This window comes from Microcebus murinus, chromosome 8 (genome assembly GCF_040939455.1).
Source record: "Microcebus murinus isolate Inina chromosome 8, M.murinus_Inina_mat1.0, whole genome shotgun sequence".
NCBI classification, from domain to species: domain Eukaryota; kingdom Metazoa; phylum Chordata; class Mammalia; order Primates; family Cheirogaleidae; genus Microcebus; species Microcebus murinus.
Window position 1 is genome coordinate 75,746,477 of NC_134111.1, and position 20,437 is coordinate 75,766,913.

The window sequence follows — 20,437 nt, forward strand, 5'->3', positions numbered from 1 at the left end:
TAAACAGATCATTATAAACCTGCAATTTCCCATCGAGATTTAAACAGCAGAAACGTCCTGGTGAAAAATGATGGAACTTGTGTTATTAGTGACTTTGGCTTGTCCATGAAGCTGACTGGAAATAGACTGGTGCGCCCAGGGGAAGAAGATAATGCAGCCATAAGTGAGGTGAGTATAAACAAAAGTTATCACACCAAAATACTTTGAAACTATAATGAATTGCATTAACAAATCCACTGCATAGGACAATATCTTTATATACTACCAGTTATAAAATATTGGTAATTACAGAATTAAGAAATACAAAAGACATTGCATAACGGCCTTTGTAAAAGTTCATCAGTTCATTTTGGAAATCACTGCTATTCCAAGTCCTTTTGATGAGCATTAGGAATTTAGAAATTTGTAGAAACTTATTTTTGGGATTTTTTTATATGTCTCTAAAACCTTTTAGAGACAAGGTTTTTGTCCGTGGTCCAGGCTACAATGCAGTGTCAGGGTCATAGCTCACTGTGCCTAGAACTTCTGGGCTCAAGCAATCTTCCACCTCAGCTTACTGAGTAGCTGGGACTATCGGACATGCCACTATGCCCACCTAATTTTTTTATTTTTTGTAGGGAAGGGATCTCATTGCGTTGCCCAGGTTGGTCTGGAACTCCTGGTTTCATACGATCTTTCCACCTCAGCCTCCCAAAGTACTAGGATTATGGGTGTGAATCATTGCACCCACTCAGGAACTAATTTTTTTTTTTTTCTTTATTTTTGACAGCAGCCTGTATCTGTAATGGAACTAATTTTTGAAGCAAGAATAAAGTTACCAAGTTTGAGGCCAGGCATAGTGGTTCACACCTGCAGTCCTAGCACTTTGGGAAGCCAAGGCAGGCCAGAAGTTTGAGACCAGCCTGAGCAATATAGCGAGATTCCATCTTTACAAAAAATAGAAAAATCGGTTGCGCATCATGGCACATCCCTTTAGTCCCGGCTACCCAGGAGGCAGAGGCAGGAGGATCGCTTGAGCCCAGTAGTTTGAGGTTGCTGTGAGCTAGGCTGATGCCACAGCACTCTACTCAGGGCAATAGAGTGAGACCCTGTCTCAAAACAAAACAGACTGAGTGTGGTGTCTCACACCTGTAATCCTAGCACTCTGGGAGGCCAAGGCGGGCAGATTGCTCAAGTCAGGAGTTTGAAACCAGCCTGAGCAAGAAAAAGATCTCGTCTCTACTAAAAATAGAAAGAAATTAACTGGCCAACTAAAAATATATAGAAAAAATTAGCCATGCATGGTGGTACATGCCTGTAGTCCCAGCTACTTGGGAGGCTGAGGCAGGAGGATTGCTTGAGCCCAGGAGTTTGAGGTTGCTGTGAGCTAGGCTGACTCCACAGCACTCTAGCCTGAGCAACAGAGTGAGACTCAGTCTCAAAAAAAGAAACACACACAAAAAAAACAAAACCCAAATTACCAAGTTTGATATAGGACAGTCCACCTTTTGATACTCACTATTACAGTGTGGAATATATCTTTTCTAAGTTTTTTTTCTGCATTCACATAGGGGTGTGTTTGTCTGTTCTCTCTCTCTCTCTCTCTCTATATATATATATATACACATATATATATATATATACACACACACACACACACGGGTGTGTATGTATTTTTGTTAATGTTTTAAAATATTAAATAGTATATATAATGTTTTGCAATTTTCTCACTTATTGTGTCTTACAAGTGTTTTCTGTTGATATACATATGAAGGTTGAGGTCATTCTTTTTGATTGATGAAGAGGATTCACTAAAATGAATTTATCACAATTTAATTATTCAGGAAGGGCTTTTTTTTTGAAACAGAGCCTCACACTATTGCTGGGCTAGAGTGCCGTCGTATCGGCCTAGCTCACAGCAACCTCATACTCCTGTCTCAGCCTCCCGAGTAGCTGGGACTACAGGTGTACACCACCACACCCAACTAATTTTTCTACTTTTTGTAGAGACAAGGTCTCACTCTTGCTCAGGCTGGTCTCAAACTCCTGGCCTCAAGCAATCCTCCTGCTTTAGCCTACAAGAGTGCTAGGACTACAGGCATCAGCCACCTTATCCAGCCATAATTGAGTATATTCTTTTCTTTCACAAAATATCTCCAAACTCCTGGGTTCAAGCAATCCTCCTGACTCAGCTCCCAAGGAGCTGGGACTACAGGTGCATGCCAACACGCCCAGGTAATTTTATCTGTTTTTAGTAGAGACAGGGTCTCCTCATTCTTGCTCAGGCTGGTCTTGAACTCCTGACCTCAAACTATCCTCCCGACTCAGCCTCCCAGAGTGCTAGGATTACAGGAGTGAGCCACTGTGCCTGGCCATAGGAAGGACATTTTATAGGAAAAAAATAAGGTATAGAAAGGTTTAATGACATGCTTAGGATCAAATAACATCATTGATATTACTGAAATTTACATATAGCTTCTGGTCTAATGTCTGCCCTTCAGAATATGCTACATTCTCTCTCTGAAAAATATCACTCTAATTTATCAGGTTGGCACAATCAGATATATGGCACCAGAAGTGCTTGAGGGAGCTGTGAACCTGAGGGACTGTGAATCAGCCTTGAAACAGGTAGACATGTATGCACTTGGACTAATCTATTGGGAGATATTCATGAGATGTACAGACCTCTTCCCAGGTAAGAACTACTGTCAAAAGTTGATGTATTTTGGGCCGGGCGCTGTGGCTCACGCCTGTAATCCTAGCTCTTGGGAGGCCGAGGCGGGCGGATTGCTCAAGGTCAGGAGTTCAAAACCAGCCTGAGCGAGACCCCGTCTCTACTATAAATAGAAAGAAATTAATTGGCCAACTGATATATATATAAAAAATTAGCCGGGCATGGTGGCGCATGCCTGTAGTCCCAGCTACTTGGGAGGCTGAGGCAGAAGGATCACTCGAGCCCAGGAGTTTGAGGTTGCTGTGAGCTAGGCTGACGCCACGGCACTCACTCTAGCCTGGGCAACAAAGCGAGACTCTGTCTCAAAAAAAAAAAAAAAAAAAAGTTGATGTATTTTGAAGTGAAGTAGTTATATCTTTTTTCTCTATCTATATTAAATAACTCAACTTTTGTGTAACAATCTTTTGACTTTCATTTAAAGCTTTAGTTCATTGCCATCTAGTGTTCAGAAATATTATTAGCAGAAGGATGTGAATCAGGAAATTTTTTTAAAAAATTACTCCAGGTTTTCATCTGAGGACAGTTTAATTAATTACCAGTAATAGCTTATCTAACTATGTTTAGCTTGGTCTCTGATTGCTTTAGCATTCATCATTTTCCTTATGGACCCTCTGAGCATTTGAGAGAAGCTATGCTTATAATGTTTCCTGAGTTGACCCTGTAAGAAATTGGAAGCAATGAATTATTTGTAAACACTGTTTCCTTTTCTTTTTTTTATTCTCTTTGCCAAGATTTCCACTAGACCGATGGTTTTCTAAGTGTTGGTTCCAAGGGTCTTCTGTGTGGTTCAATATGTTTATTCATAAATTTAATTTTATAACATTTTGTACAATAAGTTGGTTGTGCTTTTGGCAATGAATAGGGTTACTAAACAGTAGATGAATAGTTAACAATATTCAAAAATCTATAACCTAAATACTGCTTGTTACATAAAAAAGTTTTTAAAAAATCAGTATATTGATTTTTCTGTCAAATGCTCATTATCATAAACTTTTTTTTTGCTTTGTAAATAGTAGAGTTTTATACAAATACAAAGTTTTGTACCTTCAAAGCTATCACTCCAACAAAGACACTTATTAATTTAAATAAAACATCTTAAAAATATTTTAACAATTTACAAATACATTCACAACATAATCTGCTGATTAAAAAGACTCCAGGCCGGGCGCGGTGGCTCACACCTGTAATCCTAGCTCTCTGGGAGGCCGAGGCGGGCGGATTGCTCTAGGTCAGGAGTTCGAAACCAGCCTGAGCAAGAGCGAGACCCCGTCTCTACTATAAATAGAAAGAAATTAATTGGCCAACTGATATATATAAAAAATTAGCCGGGCATGGTGGCGCATGCCTGTAGTCCCAGCCACTTGGGAGGCTGAGGCAGAAGGATTGCTTGAGCCCAGGAGTTTGAGGTTGCTGTGAGCTAGGCTGACGCCACGGCACTCACTCTAGCCTGGACAACAAAGCGAGACTCTGTCTCAAAAAAAAAAAAAAGACTCCAATAAAGTTTACAGTACCTACAACAGAATTTACAGATGCCTACAGATTGTAGGCATTGTAGGTTGGTTTAATTACAGTTACATATGTTGCTTTAAAAAATGCTATTAATACAAATGCATAATTTTAAATATCTCCATTATAGCAAGAAAAAAATATTCATAAAACAAAATGTCTTTTAGGCATTTATTATGCCAAGATTATTCTCATTATGACATAAGAATAATGCTCTTTTAGTGATAAAAAATAGATTTTGCCGGGCGCGGTGGCTCACGCCTGTAATCCTAGCTCTCTGGGAGGCTGAGGCAGGTGGATTGCTCAAGGTCAGGAGTTCAAAACCAGCCTGAGCAAGAGCGAGACCCCGTCTCTACTATAAATAGAAAGAAATTAATTGGCCAACTGATATGTATATAAAAAAAAAAAATTAGCCGGGCATGGTGGCGCATGCCTGTAGTCCCAGCTACTCGGGAGGCTGAGGCAGGAGGATCGCTGGAGCCCACGAGTTTGAGGTTGCTGTGAGCTAGGCTGACGCCATGGCACTCACTCTAGCCTGGGCAACAAGGGAGACTCTGTCTCAAAAAAAAAAAAAAAATAGATTTTATTAGCCCAAGGACTACTGATGAGTTTCCAGGTAAAATCTGGCTATCCTTCCTGTAAAATAAATAGAACAGCAACAATCTCTTAAACATAAATTATGAAGATTCCATTTATGTTAAATTGTGCCTCAAGTAAATGACTTACTATGAATAAAAATAAAGAAAATTTTAGAAACTATGTAACACCACTGGCCTGAATTTGGTTTTTACTTGTGTATATCTAAGAAATTCCACCACAAAGTACACATTAAAAATTAACAATTATTTTGAACATATATAAGGCAAAGTGCTCACTCTTACCATGGAAGCAAAACTAATGAAAATAGTCAACAGAAATGATATGTAAACACATAGAACTTTGAGATAGACTAAGAGCACAGGAGTGTTCTACGAATCAAAATGTGAAGGTCTCCATAATATATGTAAGTGAACACACTTTCATTAATTTGGGATACATTGATACTGCATGACTACGTGCACATATGTATACCATAAAACAAATTTTGACAATATTTCTAGTGACAACATACTTTCTAGCCCAAACTGCTAGAAAGAAAATAAAAACTTGGCCAGGCAGGGTGGCTCATGCCTGTAATCCTAGCATTCTGGGAGGCCAAGGCGGGCAGATTGCTCGAGGTCAGGAGTTCGAAACCACCTGAACAAGAGCAAGACCTTGTCTCCACTATAAATAGAAAGAAATTAATTGGCCAACTAATATATATAGAAAAAATTAGTCGGGCATGGTGGTGCATGCCTGTAGTCCCAGCTACTCGGGAGACTGAGGCAGAAGAATTGCTTGAGCCCAGAAGTTTGAGATTGCTGTGAGCTAGGCTGATGCCACAGCACTCACTCTAGCCTGGGCAACAAAGTGAGACTCTGTCTCAAAAAAAAAAAAAAGAAAGAAAGAAAAAAGAAAACTTAATGTGAAAACTACTTTTCTTTTTTTCAAATAAAATTATTAAGTGGAAAAAGAAACCTAACATTCCTTGTTGAAACATGGACTGAGCTTTAAAAGATTCAGAGTCAAGAATTTCTCCAAATGTTCCTCATTGTGACAAAACACATAAGCTTTCTCCTTCTATTCAGGAAGTCTAATCATCTCCAGTGTTCTGTTTTAAAAACTTTTCCCAGGTACAAGGTAGCCATGCTGGTGAAATTCTTCCTGCTGCCCACTTGACACCTTATATAACCGCATAGGTTGGCACTTGGAACACCACACCCATGATAATCACTGCCAACCACTTTATTCTGAAGGAGAATAGGGCACTAAAGGCAAATATTGGCCAGGCATGGTGGCTCACGCCTATAATCCTATCACTCTGGGAGGCTGAGGCAGGCAGATTGCTCAAGGTCAGGAGTTCGAAACCAGCTCTGAGCAAGAGCGAGATCCCTGTCTCTACTATAAATAGAAATAAATTAATTGGCTAACTGATATATATAGAAAAATTTTGCCAGGCATGGTGGCACATGCCTGTAGTCCCAGCTACTTGGGAGGCTGAGGCAGTAGGATTGCTTGAGCCTAGGAATTTGAGGTTGCTGTGAGCTAGGCTGACGCCAGGGCACTGACTCTAGCCTGGGCAACAAAGTGAGACTCTGTCTCAAAAAAAAAAAAAAAAAAAAAGGCAAATATCACCCATAGCAACTGGGCAGGCAGTAAGTCCTAACCAAAAGATTCTTGATTCAGTCTCTGAAACAGTTTTATTCTCTTAAAGGGATGCTTTTCTGGACTGAAATACCCAGTGGCTCTTTCCATCTTTATTAATGTGATTCTACCAATGTAGGTCAACCATTAGTCTACTTGTGACATTCTTCACTGCCCAAAAGTCACATGACAACAAGATAATTATCACCGTATAGGCAAAAAAGCTGTTGCTGAGCAATTCACAGAGAAAATAGACTATAATTGCACTGACTTGAAAGAATAAGTGGAAAAATGATGGCCCTGGGTGTCTAATTTTGGATTTTTTTTTTTCAGTCTAATAATTATCTCCTCTTCTGCATCAAACAGTGAAGCATCTTCAGTGTCATAATTACTGTCCTGCTGCAACATGGCAGCCCTGTGTCAGCCCTTATCATAAAAATTTTTATGACATTTGACACAATCTGGCTGGACTATAATAGAGGCTATGATACATAATGAGACATGGTGACTGTTCAACCCACCCACTTATGTTTGGTTCTACAAACATATTTGTTGTACTAGATCTCAGACTTTCTTCTCATCTCATAACCTCCATGGAATCAAAATTCAGAAATATTTTCAAGTATTAAGTATAACTCATAAATAATCTTTTTTCCTTGAATTTAGTAATAACTACAAACCATTTTAAAATACCTGTCCATCATTGAAACTACCATTTGATTTAGCAACAAATATTTGAGACTATTCTAAGCAAATTTTTTATTAATAATGCTTTAAATCTACAAGAATGTCTCTTTAGGATTTCCATATGTGCCAGAAGGGGTTTTAAAAAAAAGGATTGTGACACAGTTTCTTTGCTTACTTGGTATCAGCAATGCCCCTGTTATTCTATCATTTATGATAACTGGAAATTTTATTTTATCATTCTTTTCTACAAATCACAGGGGAATCTGTACCAGAATACCAGATGGCTTTTCAGACAGAAGTTGGAAACCACCCTACTTTTGAGGATATGCAGGTTCTTGTGTCTAGGGAAAAACAGAGACCTAAATTCCCAGAAGCCTGGAAAGAAAATAGCCTGGTAAGAAAAAACTAAATTATTAAAAAGAGGGCTTATGACTAAATATATTTTAGTGTTATTTGAAGCAAACATAGACCGTTAATAATGTTACTAGTTTTTAGAGTTGCTTAATGCCAGAAATCCAACTTACTTGAATTTTATGATGTTACATATTTTTAATTTTTTTCAATATTAAAAAAAAAAGCCCTCTTTTTTTTGTTCAGTTTGGTTTTTTCTAAGTATAAAATACTATTTAGAGTGAATAATTAATGTGTCTGAGGTTTGCCAGATTGGGTAATAGCTGGAAACTTAACATGTTAATATTTTAAACATTATTGAATTCTGTCTTATTCTCTTGAGACTGATACCAAAAATGTTCAATAGTGCAGACTTACATATCCAATGGCTATAAAAAAATTTAGGCTAGACCTAAAAGAAATCACAGGACAGCCTATGAATTATGCTCATTTAAAATGTGGTTTACATGTAATCCTAGCATTTTGGGAGGCTGAGGTGGGAGGATCACATGAGGCCAAGAGTTCAAGACCAGCCTGAGCAACACAGCAAGAACTTATCTCTACAAAAAAATTTAAAAATTAGCCTGGCATGGTGGCACACACCTCTAGTCCCGGCTATTTGGGAGGCTTAGGTAGGAGAATCTCTTGAGCCCATGAGTTAGAGGTTACATTGAAAATAAAAATGTAGTTTGCAACAATGAAATCTCTTCAAAGGCTCCTACCATTTGAGTAAATTGTTTTTACAACACTGAAATATCTTACAAACATTTACATGTACACACACCATACTCATATGATTTTTTAACATAGGTAGGATCATCTAATTATCCATTGTCATTTCTGATTTTTTTTCCTTAAGGACAGTTTTTAATGTCAGTACCTATAGATGTATTTATTTCTCTCCATTTGGTCAGTATTTTCTTGATAGAGTCATATAATCATTCATTCAGTATAATATTATACCCTTTATTAATGAAAGTGCCTTGTATTTATTTTTTAAATAATTTTTTAAAAGAATTAAAGTTATGCCTATATACATGGTAAACAAAATCAAATTAAACAGGTCATGAAAAAAGGAAATGGAAAAGGAAAAAATTACCTACCCCTACTATCACTCTCTAAAAGTAACTCCCTTTAGCAAGCTTCTGGGTTTTTTTTTTTTTCTTTTTCTTCTGCTTTTTCAAAATCTATTCTTATTCTCAAATAAGAATTCTCCCAAAACTAGGGAGATAATTTACCCTCTCCCAGTTTTGTCATATTCTATTATTAAATGATTTATGTTTTGTCTTCAGATCTAAAACCTTAAATACAATAAAAACATCAGAATTATGATGATGTAAGCATTCACTGCACAACAAAATATTATGCTTGGATTCATAGGAAATAAAAATCCTGCATTAGTTACTAAAAGCCCGTGCGACTTTGGGGAGAATGTGTCAAAAGTCATCATCCAGTGGATTGTGTTTGATTTCTTGTCATCATTCTTTTTCTTTCTTCTTTCTGGGCTCTGCTCAGAAGCAACATTTTTAAAAAATCTCATGTCATTCTCTTTCTTGTAAATCATTGTTTCTTTGTTGAATTACTCCTTAAGTAATGTATATATGATAGTATGTGCGTGGGTAGTAAACATTATGAATCCTTTCATGTTTAGAAATATTTCTATCTTGCCCTCACATTTGAGTAATAATTTGGCTGAGTAAAGGTTTCAAGATCAAAAATATTTTCCTTACATCTTTGAAACCACTACTCCATTGTTCTCTAGCCTCCAGTCTCCATTGTGCTCTATCTAGGCTCTAATCTCCAGACTAATAAGAATTTAGATGCCAGCCAGAGTCATTCCATTGCTTTTTGTCCTGTTATATTTTTGTTTTATCTTCTCAAGTTTGTTCTCTTTAAGCTTTTAAGACTTTTACTTTATCATGGGAATTGTGAAATTTCACTTAAATGTACGTAGGTGTGGATCTTTTCACACATTTTGCTTGGCACTGGATAGGTTTTTCTGTTTGAAAATTCAAAACTTTCTTCAGTTCACAGGAATTTTCTTATTTTTTTAATGATTTGTTTCCTTCCATTTCTTCTTTCTGGAATTCCCATTAGGTAAATATTGGACCACTTGACATTCCAGGGATCAATTTTTTTGTGTTTCTCATCTTTTCTTTTTTTGTTCTACATTCTTCAAGATGTACTCAGCTTTACCTTTCAAATCACTCATTTATTTTTCACTATTACCATTGTATCAGTTATCTATTAATTAAATTTTTAGTTTCCACAATCTTATTTATATTTATAGAAATTCTTATTGTTTTTTTCATAGCAATCTGTTATTTTAAGACTATAATAAGAATTTGATTAATCCTGAAGATGTTAATTAGATTTTTAACACTTTGTACAAATTAATTTTCTTGGCTATAAAGAACAAAAAAATGAAAAAAATTAAGCAATTCAAATCATCTTACCATATATTTTACATTTCAATTTTAGATTTTCTTGGTAGGATTAGAATAGTATTTTCATTCTGGATCCTGACTTAAGTGGGGTGGTGTCACATCAGAGAGAGTCTAGGGAGAGAGAGAGAGAGAGAGACTGTGTTTACACATAGGTATGTTGTAGATTGAACATTATCTTCATTTGTTACCTTTGTCAGATTATGTTCAAGGTTGGCTTTTGTTAAAAATGAGATTGAAATCTTCTTTAAGTACATGGCAATTGAAGAGCTAATTGCCAAGCACATATGCTCAAGATTGCCTCCAAACTACAGTCCCTGCTATGGGAACTGGGACAGATCTTTAAGAGGTCCGTTACATTAAGTGAGAGGCTGAATACTGTACTATTGTTCATCAGAGCTGTCAGTTTCACAGTAGGGTATCCCTACAAGAAAAATTTCTATGAAATTTTATTCTAGTAAAATATAACTTCGCCCTTCTTGAATTGTTTTATTTCATCAGAACAAATAGGATCTATTATTTTGAAATATCTGTTCACACCCCTACCATTGTAGGATATGCATCATATGCATCATTACCTAAAAACCGTTTACTTCCAATATAGATTAGATTGCCAAGTAAGGGATTCATAAAACTTGGTTCACTTCCAAGGAGTCCATTTAAATCTAATGTGCTACAGTCAATATACTGCTTCTCTGTGGTGACAAGCAGTACTAGAGTTAGGTAGTAAGTGCACAGTTTATAAAAAGAAATGCAGCTCTGTCTAAAAAAGGCATTTTGCTTTCATAGTTATATTACACTTAAAAACACTTTTTTAGTGGTAAAATCTTTCATATATTAATGAATGTAAAAACTAGTTTTAATTTTATAAACTGTTAGGGACTCAAGATGAGTTGATAAAGGGGGAAAGAATAGTTTCCTGATAAAAATCAAAGTATAGAAAATATAATAGTCTAACCATAGTTATCTGTGAGTATTGAGTTCATGAATGATGTTTTCTTTCCTATATGTTTCAGGATTTACAGTAAATATGTACTACTTTAATAATCACACACAGAGTTTAAGACTGTTGTTTTACATTAAAATATTTTAAATTGGTAAAATGAAGTTATAGGCCAAGTTTATTTTTAAAATAGCTTTTTTTGTCATACATAAAATATCCTTGAATAATTTGTTCAACTCTTCTTAATGTTTTTTATTCTTTTCCAAATATTTATCCTCCATTTCTTAGTCTCTGTTGAATACTGGCTTTCTCTCTTTCCCCTGTGGAAAATCACTTGTCCGGTTTGTCTTTATTCCTTAGTCTTAGTTTCATATAACTTTCTTTAATCAGTGGTTTTTATCTTAATATATTTTTACATAAAAGTTCGGAACTCTTCCTCAGTTCATTTTTTCCCTTTTCTTTTTCCACCTATTAATCCAGTCTTCTAAAATATACTATATATTAATAGAAACTACCAGTTCTTTTCATACATTTTTATTTTTTCCATTTTTTCTCTTTTTGACAAAATCTACAGATTTTTTTCTGCAATCTAGAATTCAAGATTGTCCATATTTTTTTTTCCTGACACAACCTACATTAAGAAATATAATATGAGTTCAGCTCTCAGTGCAGTAGTACACACTTATAGTCCCAGTTACTTGAGAGGCTGAAGCAGGAGGATCACTTGAGCCCAGGAGTTCAAGGCTGTGGTGTGCTGTGATTCCACCTGAGAATAGCCATTGCACTCCAACCTGGGCAACATAGTGAGACCTCATCTCTTTAAAAAAAAAAAGAAGAAGAAGAAGGAGGAGGAAAAGAAAACAAATACAATTTTATGTCATGTTATAAGACAATACTTAACCTTACTAGCTACTCTGTGTCTTTCTGGTATTTTATGTTCTGGTCTAGAGTATTTCAGTTTTGGGAGAGAGAGTTGTTTGTTTTAAATGCTGATCCCAAGCCACTAAACTAATGTCATGACCTACCCATGAGCCCTAACTTGCATTTTCCTTCCTTTAGGTAAGAAAGGTTTAAAAATTTCTATCTTTCCTATTCTTGTTTTTTTTTTTACTCCTAGTCTTTCCTCATCGGTGTGAATAATAATGATACTCTCTTTAACTCATTTACTCAAATGATAAGATACATTATTTATCTATTTCTAAAGTCCCCTTTCAAGGCACTCAAAAGATTTTGCCTGAATATTTACATTTTTCTCCATTCTTATTTATTCTTCTTAAAAATTTTAAATATTTAAAGAGGTAAAATTGATAAACAGTACATATTAAGATGTACAATTTTGTAAGTTTTGATACGTGTATACATCCATAAAACCATCACCACAGTCATGATTGTGAATATGTTAATTATCCCCCCAAATATGAATTGTGAATATGTTAATTACCCCAAAAGTTTTCTTGTACCCCTTGGTAGTCCCTTCCTCCCACTTTTTTCTATCCCCCATGAATCCCCAGGCAACAATTGATCTGCTTTCTGTCACTAGAATTAGTTGAAATTTTGTAGAATCATGTAGAGATACTATTTTTAATCTGGCTTCTTTTAGCATAATTATTTTGAGATTCATCTATGTTATTATGTATATTAATTGTTTATTCCTTTGTATTGCTGAGTAGTATTTCATTGTGTGGCTGTGCTATAATTTGTCTATCCATACACCTAGTGATGGATATATGGCTTGTTTCTACTTTTGGGCTATTGTAAATAAAGCTGCTATGAATGTTCATGTACATGTCTTTGTATGGGCTAATATTTTCATTCTCTTGGGTAAATGCTTATGAGTAGAGTTAAATCATGTGGTAGGTGTATGTTTAACTTTTAAAGGAGCTACCTAACAGTTTTCCAAAGTGGTTGTGCCATTTTACATTCCCACCAGCAGAACATGAGTGTCCCAGTTCCTCCATATCTTCTCCAGCACTTGGTATGGCTAGTCTTTTTAATTTTAGAAATTCTAATACATTGTTTTAATTTATATTTCCCTAGTGACAAATAATATTAAGTATCTTTCCATGTGCTTGTTAACCATCCTTATCCCTTCCTTGATGACATGTCTTTTCAAATCTTTTCTTAAAAATTGAGTTGTTTTCTTATTATTAAGTTTTTGTCTTAGTCTGTTTTGTGTTGCTCTAACAGAGTATCATAGACTGGGTAATTTATAAAGAAAAGAAATTGATTTTTCACAGTTCCGGTGGCTGGGAATTCCAATATCAATGTGTCAGTATCTGGCGAGGGCCTTCGTACTACATCATACCATGGTGGAAGGAAGAAGGCAAGTGAGGGTGACAGTGAGAAACGAGAGGGGTAATCTGGCTTCTATAACAACCCACTCTCTCTATAACAAACCCACTTCCCCAGTAATGACATTAAGCCATTCATGAGGGCATATCTCTCATGGTCTAATCACCTCTTATCATTCCCACCTTTTAAATCTATCATAATGGCAATTAAATTTCAACATGAGGTTTTTTTTTGGTTTTTTAACTTTATTTGATATATTTGACAATCAGTGGTTAGTTCTCATCCACGTTGACTGTCTGTAGATTTTTAAAAGTGGTAACAGGTACATAGGTAACCAAAATATAGACCTTGTTTGGTGAATCTTCATCCTTATTACGTTTCCTGGACAACTGCACATGAATCCTGTATGGGACATTCCTTATTCCTTTGGCCCAGACAGCTTTGTTGAGCCTGGTATCGATGCACACATCTGGAGTTCCCATCTCCTTCATGGCAAATTTCCGGATCTCTTTGAGTGCCCGAGGGGCACACTTCTTGAAGCCCACTCCATGGATGCGCTTGTGAATGTTGATGGTGTATTCTGGTCACCACTTCCTTAATAGCAGAATGGCCCTTCTTCTTCTCGCCACCCTTCTTAGCGGGAGCCATTCTGCTGGGCCCAAGTCAGAAAAGCTCAACATGAGTTTTGAAGGGAACATTCAAGCCATGGTAGTTTTGAACTTCTTTATGTATTCTGGATACAAGACCTTTATTATATATATGATTTGCAAATGTTTTTTTACCAGGCTGTGGGTTGTCTTGTCATTTTTTTCAGCAGTATCTTTGCAAGGACAGAGGGTTTTAATTTTGCTGAAGTTTAGTTTATCAATTTTTTTCCTTTCCTTTTTTTTTCATATTTAAGATATCTTTGTCTAACCAAAGGTCATAAATATTTTCTCTTGTGTTTTCTTCTAGAAATTGTATGGGTTTGTGATCCTTTTTGAGTTTTGTTGTTTTCTTTTAAATATGTGCAAGTTATGGATGAGCATACATTTTTTTGCATATGGATATCCAATTGTTTCAGCTTCATTTATTTTAAGGACTATTTTTCCTCCACTGAATTGCCTTTATACCTTTGTCAAAAATTGGGTCTTGGCAGGGCGTGGTGGCTCACGCCTGTAATCCTAGCACTCTGGGAAGCCGAGGTGGGCAGATCGTTTGAGCTCAGGAGTTCTAGACCAGCCTGAGCAAGAGCAAGACCCTGTCTCTACTAAAAGTAGAAAGAAATTAATTGGCCAACTAAAAATATATAGAAAAACTTAGCCGGGCATGGTGGCGCATGCCTGTAGTCCCAGCTACTCGGGAGGTTGAGGCAGAAGGATTGCTTGAGCCCAGGAGTTTGAGGTTGCTGTGAGCTAGGCTTGACACCAAAGGACTCTAGCCGGGACAACAGAGTAATACTCTGCCTCAAAAAAAAAAAAAAAATTGGGTCTTCATATATATATGTGGCTCTATTTCTGGACTTTCTATTCCATTGATTTATATGTCTATCTTGATGCCAAAACCATAGTCTTGATTATGTCAGCATTTTTATGTGACATAAATGCAGCATTATGTCAGCATTTATATTGTGTCTTAAAATCTAATAAAATTAGTACTCTTTGTCTTTTCACATGTTTAGCTATTCTAGCCTTTTTGCATTTCCATGATGAATTTTAGAATTACCTTATCAATTTCTACAGAAAACCTTGCTGAAATTTTTAGTGAAATTATATTAAATCTATAAACCAATTTAAGAATTAACATCTTAATATTTAGTTATATTAATATAAATTTATAATTATACTTTTATCTCTTTAATTATATAAGAACAAAGGAGGCATTATAAACCAAAAATACAGTAATACTGGCTTTTTTAGTTATTTAAGTAGACTTTTGGCTTCTAGTTATTGTCTAGTGTCCTTTCACTTCAGCCTGAAAGACTCCCTTAGCATGTCTTGTAGGGCAGTTCTACTAGCAGTGAACTCCCTCAGCTTTTGTTTATGTGGGAATATCTTAGTTTCTGCTTTTTTTCCAGAATATTATGGGAGTATAAACTTTTTGGTTACATAAATTGCTTTTGTACTGTTTGAGTCTAGGCTATAAGTGTGCCCATCCCCCACATAATGTGCATTGTACCCTTTGGGTGAGAATTTACCCATCCTTTCCTCCCCCCTCCCACCTGTTTGATTTGCAATGCATGTTATTTCCATATGTGCACTTAAGTGTTAATCGATTAGTTCCAATTTAATGGTGAGTATATGTGGTGTTTGTTTTTCCATTCTTGTGATATTTCACTTAGAAGAATGGTCTCCAGTTCTGTCCAGGTTAGTATAAGAGGTATTAGTTCCTTTTTTTTTTTTTTTTCCTATGGCTGAGTAATATAATAATTTTCTTTGGTGTAGAATTCTTGGTCAATAGTTGGGTTTTATTTTGTTTTGTTTCCCAGCATTTTAAATATGTTATACCACTTCCTTGGGCTTCCATGGTTTCTGATAAGAAATTGGCCTTTAATCTTATTAAGGATCTGATGTACATTTCAAGTCTCCTCTCTCTAGCTAACAAGAGTCTCTCTTCATCTTTGGCTTTTGACAGTTTGATTATACTGTGTCTCCGTGTAGAACACTATGAGTTTATCCTACTTAGAGTTCATCAAGTTTCTTGGATGTGTAGATTCATTTCTTTTATTAAGTATGAGAAGTTTTGAACCATTATGTCTTCAAATATTTTTCCTGCCTCTTTCTCTTCCCCTTCTGGAATTCACATTATGTGTATTTGGTATGATTGATGATGTCTCACAAGTCTTTTAGGCTCTGTTCATTTTTCTTCATTCTTTTGATTTCTGCTCCTTATTCTGGATAATTTTAATTTCTCTATCTTCAAGTTTACTGATTCTTTATTCTCTCTGCTCATATCTGCTGTGAAATATTCACTGTAGTTACTATTTTAGTTTCAGTTGTACCTTTCAGGTCCAAAGTATCTTTTTGATTGCTTTTAATAGTTTCTATCTCTTTATTGCTATTCTCCATTTATTGAGACATTGTTTTCCTGGTGTCCTTTAGTTCTTTGTCCATGGTTTCTTAATTTTTTGAACATATTTAAGATGGTTCATTTAAAGTCTTTGTGTAGTAATTCCAATGTTTGTACTTTCTCAGAGACAGTTTCTGTTAATTTCTTTTTTTCCTGTGAATGGGTCATATTTTCTTGTTTCTTTTTTTTTTTTTTTTTTTTTTTTTTTAGACAGAGTCTCACTTTGTTGCCCAGGCTAGAGTGAGTGCCATGGCGTCAGCCTAGCTCACAGCAACCTCAAACTCCTGGCTCAAGCAATCCTCCTGCCTCAGCCTCCCAAGTAGCTGGGACTACAGGCATGCGCCACCATGCCCGGCTAATTTTTTTTTTTTTGTATATATATTAGTTGGCCAATTAATTTCTTTCTATTTATAGTAGAGACGGGGTCTCGCTCTTGCTCAGGCTGGGTTTGAACTCCTGACCTCGAGCAATCCGCCCGCCTCGGCCTCCCAGAGAGCTAGGATTACAGGCGTGAGCCACCGCGCCCGGCATTTTCTTGTTTCTTTGTGTGCTTTGTAATTTTTTGTTTAAAACTAGACATTTTGAATATCATGATGGTCAAAAAAGAAAAAATAGAGAATTTATAACAAAAAGAATAACTCTCCAGGTCTTTGTAGATTGGCTCTGTTTTGGGGCCTTCCTTTATAACTTATCCAGGCCTTTTACAACATTGCAAGGCCTTCACTTCCTGCTAGCCCTAAGCCTAAACACCACCCAATTATGAAATGAAAGCTTATGTGGTCTGCCCAGGCCTTTTCTAAACATACATCCTGCCCTGTACATGTGCAAGTCTTTCTAGGTTCTCCATTTTATGTGGGAACTTTTCAAAATCCTTAAATGGACTATGGTGCAGGTATGCAGTGAGTGTATGCACAGAAAGAACATTATTAGATTTCTGGTAGGTTCAAAGTTCAGATTTGTTTGTTGCAGAATACAAGTTATTATGAAGCAATAAAAATGTTGCCAAGATAGTATCAAGGATTTTTAGCATAAAATAGGCTTCTCAGATAAATATACCCAGGTTAAATATGGTGTGGGATATACTTACACTTAAAAATTATTTGTTTATCTAAAATTCAAGTTTAAGTGGGCATTCTATATTTTTATTAGCTAAATCTGGCAACCCTAGCCTAACACCATCTTTTGGAAAGTTTTTTAAAGGTAAAGAAAGTATAAATATCAGAGCAGGTGAAAAGACTGAAGCTTAATAAGAACAAATCCAAAAACAAGTCTGAAGGGATTCTGGATGACAGTCCACCACAGTATCCAAGGTCTGTTTTTCAAAAAGGAGTTAAAACCAGCTTTCCCCCAAAGGGAGACTATTGTTCATTGTTGATGTATAGGAATACTACAAGATGGAACTTTTTTTGATACTACCATTGGAACTATTAATAGTTTAAAGAAGAGATGTCTTTCAATTTTAAGGTTGGAATGAAGAACTCTTAACTAGGGATAAAGGAGAAAAAGCTCACCTAGAGACAGAAGATAGCCAAATGCCAAAATTTCATCAAACTCAGGCTTATTTTTGAAGTGGAATTAGTGACTATTGACTGAAATAATAGGGCTGCAAATCAACAATGACATAAACCTGTGGCCTTGTAGAAACATCTGTAACTTATTCCAGTTGCTTACTCTTATGGATAATTCTTTAAGGAGTTAAGTTAAATCTTGCTTACTTCTCACCTTTTGAGAATATGATCCTTTACAAATCCTTGAAGTCCAAAATATATTATGATTGCTGTATAAAACACCGGTTAAAGAAAACTGATTTTTCTTTTTGCTCACATTGTGAACTAAAAAGCTCAACTCATTTTTTTTTTAAAGACACACAGTTTTAACATGTACTTTGCATTACAGGCAGTGAGGTCACTCAAGGAGACAATCGAAGACTGTTGGGACCAGGATGCAGAAGCTCGGCTTACTGCACAGTGTGCTGAGGAGAGGATGGCTGAACTTATGATGATATGGGAAAGAAACAAATCTGTGAGCCCAACAGTCAATCCAATGTCTACTGCTATGCAGAATGAGCGGTAAGACCCCGAGGGGTTTGGCATCTATCAACCAGCATTAGAAACTGAGACCAAACAAAGAACAGGAAATAAATACTGTTGACCAGTCTGATGGTGCAATGATAAACTCATATGGTCTGAAGTTATAATTTTTCCTTCAAAATTCCCATTCTACTGAAATTTTTGTTTGGTATGAGTATAAGATGGAATCTGTCTTTTTTATATTTAAAACAGTAGTAAAGGAAATTAGTCTTTCTCTCTTGACATTCCAACTTTCTTGTAATAATAAAGGCAAAACATTTTTATAGTTCTAAAAGTTTGTGAGGACTTCTACATATATTGTCTCATTTATCCTTTGTTATTTTTCCTTCCTCCCTGCTTTTTCTTTTTAAAAGTAAATGGAACCATGAACTTACCTGTGTATCTAACCACAGATTCACTGATGCTAAGGTTTTCAGACTTCCTATGCAATGCTCTTTCTTACAGAACACATTATTACTACTTTTACTTGAATACAATTCAAAGGTCTTTCCATTCCATCATAAACATTATTTTATGAGACATTTCTTTTATTAGAACTATGATTTTTGGTTCTAAATTAAAGGGCTTTTAAAAAATTCCTACAACTTGGAACTTTCAGATTGTCATCTATATTTCTTTTTTCCATGTTTAGGGGAAAAAAAGCCTTCCTATGAATTTGTCACTTTATGTAATACATTTTTATAACTTTCAGAAAGGCATCCAGGAAAGGGTTACTGGAGAAAATTAAGATAAAATTACAATTGATTCTTGAATCAATTTCTTTGTTATTTTCTATTCTTCTAATTTCTAAGAGCAATTTATATTTTGAACTATGGGTTGAAAATTGAGTCTGGCTACTAATGTATGGGTTGAATTAGCTTCAGATATAAACTTTTATAGTTTATACATCAGTAAGTCAAGGAAGGTGTGAACTAAGAATTCTAAATATAAATCATCTTACTTTACACATACCTGAGGACAGTGTTCTGCTTTCATCTTCCCTCATCTCTGTATTTTTCATGTCCCCTAATATGCTATTTATAGCTCTCTCAAAATTCAGCTAAAGGCTGGGCACAGTGGCTTATGCCTGTAATTCTAGCACTCTGGGAGGCCAAGGCAGGAGGATTGCTTAATGTTAGGAGTTCAAGACCAGCCTGAGCAAGACCCCATTGAAAAATTAACCGGGCATGGTGGTGCACTCCTGTAGTCCCAGCTGCTGGGGAGGCTGAGGCAGAAGGATGAGCCCAGGAGTTTGAGGTTGTAGTGAGCTATGATGATGCAACTGCATTCTAGCCTGGGCAACAGTGCCAGACTCTGTCTCAAAAAAAAAAAAAAAAAAAAAAAAGTCAGCTAAAGCTTTCACTTTTGAAATTTTCTTGAATGGTAAAAAGAAACTCTTGATGCTGTCCCTTGCTTTGGCCATTTTTTGCCTCCTCTGTCATTTAGTTCTACCCCCCTGCATGATCTTCTAATCTCTACTAATAGTTTCCCCTTAATTATGGTTCATCCCATAATCATTCTCACTCTAGGTTTCATTTTATTGAATCTTACCCTCGTTAGCTTCATTTTCTTGTGCTATATATCAATTTTTTATTCTTCCCCTCCTGGCATTCCCCTCATAACTTCATCTGTCTCCCTTTATAAAAAGCACCTCTTTTCCTTTGGCTGCTGCTTCTCTCCTATAACACTTGTATCTATTAATGTTCTCAATGTTTATACCTTGACTGTTTTTGTTAAGCTAGCCACTTCTGGTTTTTATTTAGTCAAATTTTATTTTATTTTGTTTTTTATTTCAGAATATTATGGGGCTACACACGTTTTGGTTACATAATTTGCTTTTGTACAGTTTAAGACAGTTATAATTGTGTCCTGCACTCAGATAGTGTGCATTGTACCCATTAGCTGTGAATTTACCTATCCCTTCCTCCCCACTCCCATTTAGTCAGATTTTAAATAATATAAATACATTACAAGGTGGTGGTCAAGAATTGTCACTCCCAAGGAGTGGCAGTGACTGTGAAGAACCCATGATAACAGGAGAGCAGTTCTGAATCTTTGATCTTTTATCTGAATGTTACATTTTTTCTTATACCCTAGGCTCAAGGACTTTCACTGATATGGC

At 35.9% G+C, this 20,437-nt stretch overlaps 1 protein-coding gene and 2 pseudogenes across 1 annotated transcript in view; 1 reads left to right on the plus strand and 2 right to left on the minus strand.

The window, feature by feature from the left end:
- BMPR2 (bone morphogenetic protein receptor type 2) overlaps nt 1-20,437 on the plus strand; it is a 145,896-nt gene that overhangs the window by 114,365 nt on the left and 11,094 nt on the right. The window contains exons 8-11 of the mRNA XM_012738960.3: nt 8-168; nt 2,527-2,674; nt 7,387-7,523; nt 18,143-18,315. Of these exons, the coding sequence (XP_012594414.1) occupies nt 8-168; nt 2,527-2,674; nt 7,387-7,523; nt 18,143-18,315 (619 nt within the window). The remainder of the gene's footprint in view (nt 1-7; nt 169-2,526; nt 2,675-7,386; nt 7,524-18,142; nt 18,316-20,437) is intronic.
- On the minus strand, nt 5,883-6,850 carry LOC142872376 (Golgi apparatus membrane protein TVP23 homolog B-like; annotated as a pseudogene).
- Nucleotides 13,423-13,846, minus strand: LOC105856943 (large ribosomal subunit protein eL31-like; annotated as a pseudogene).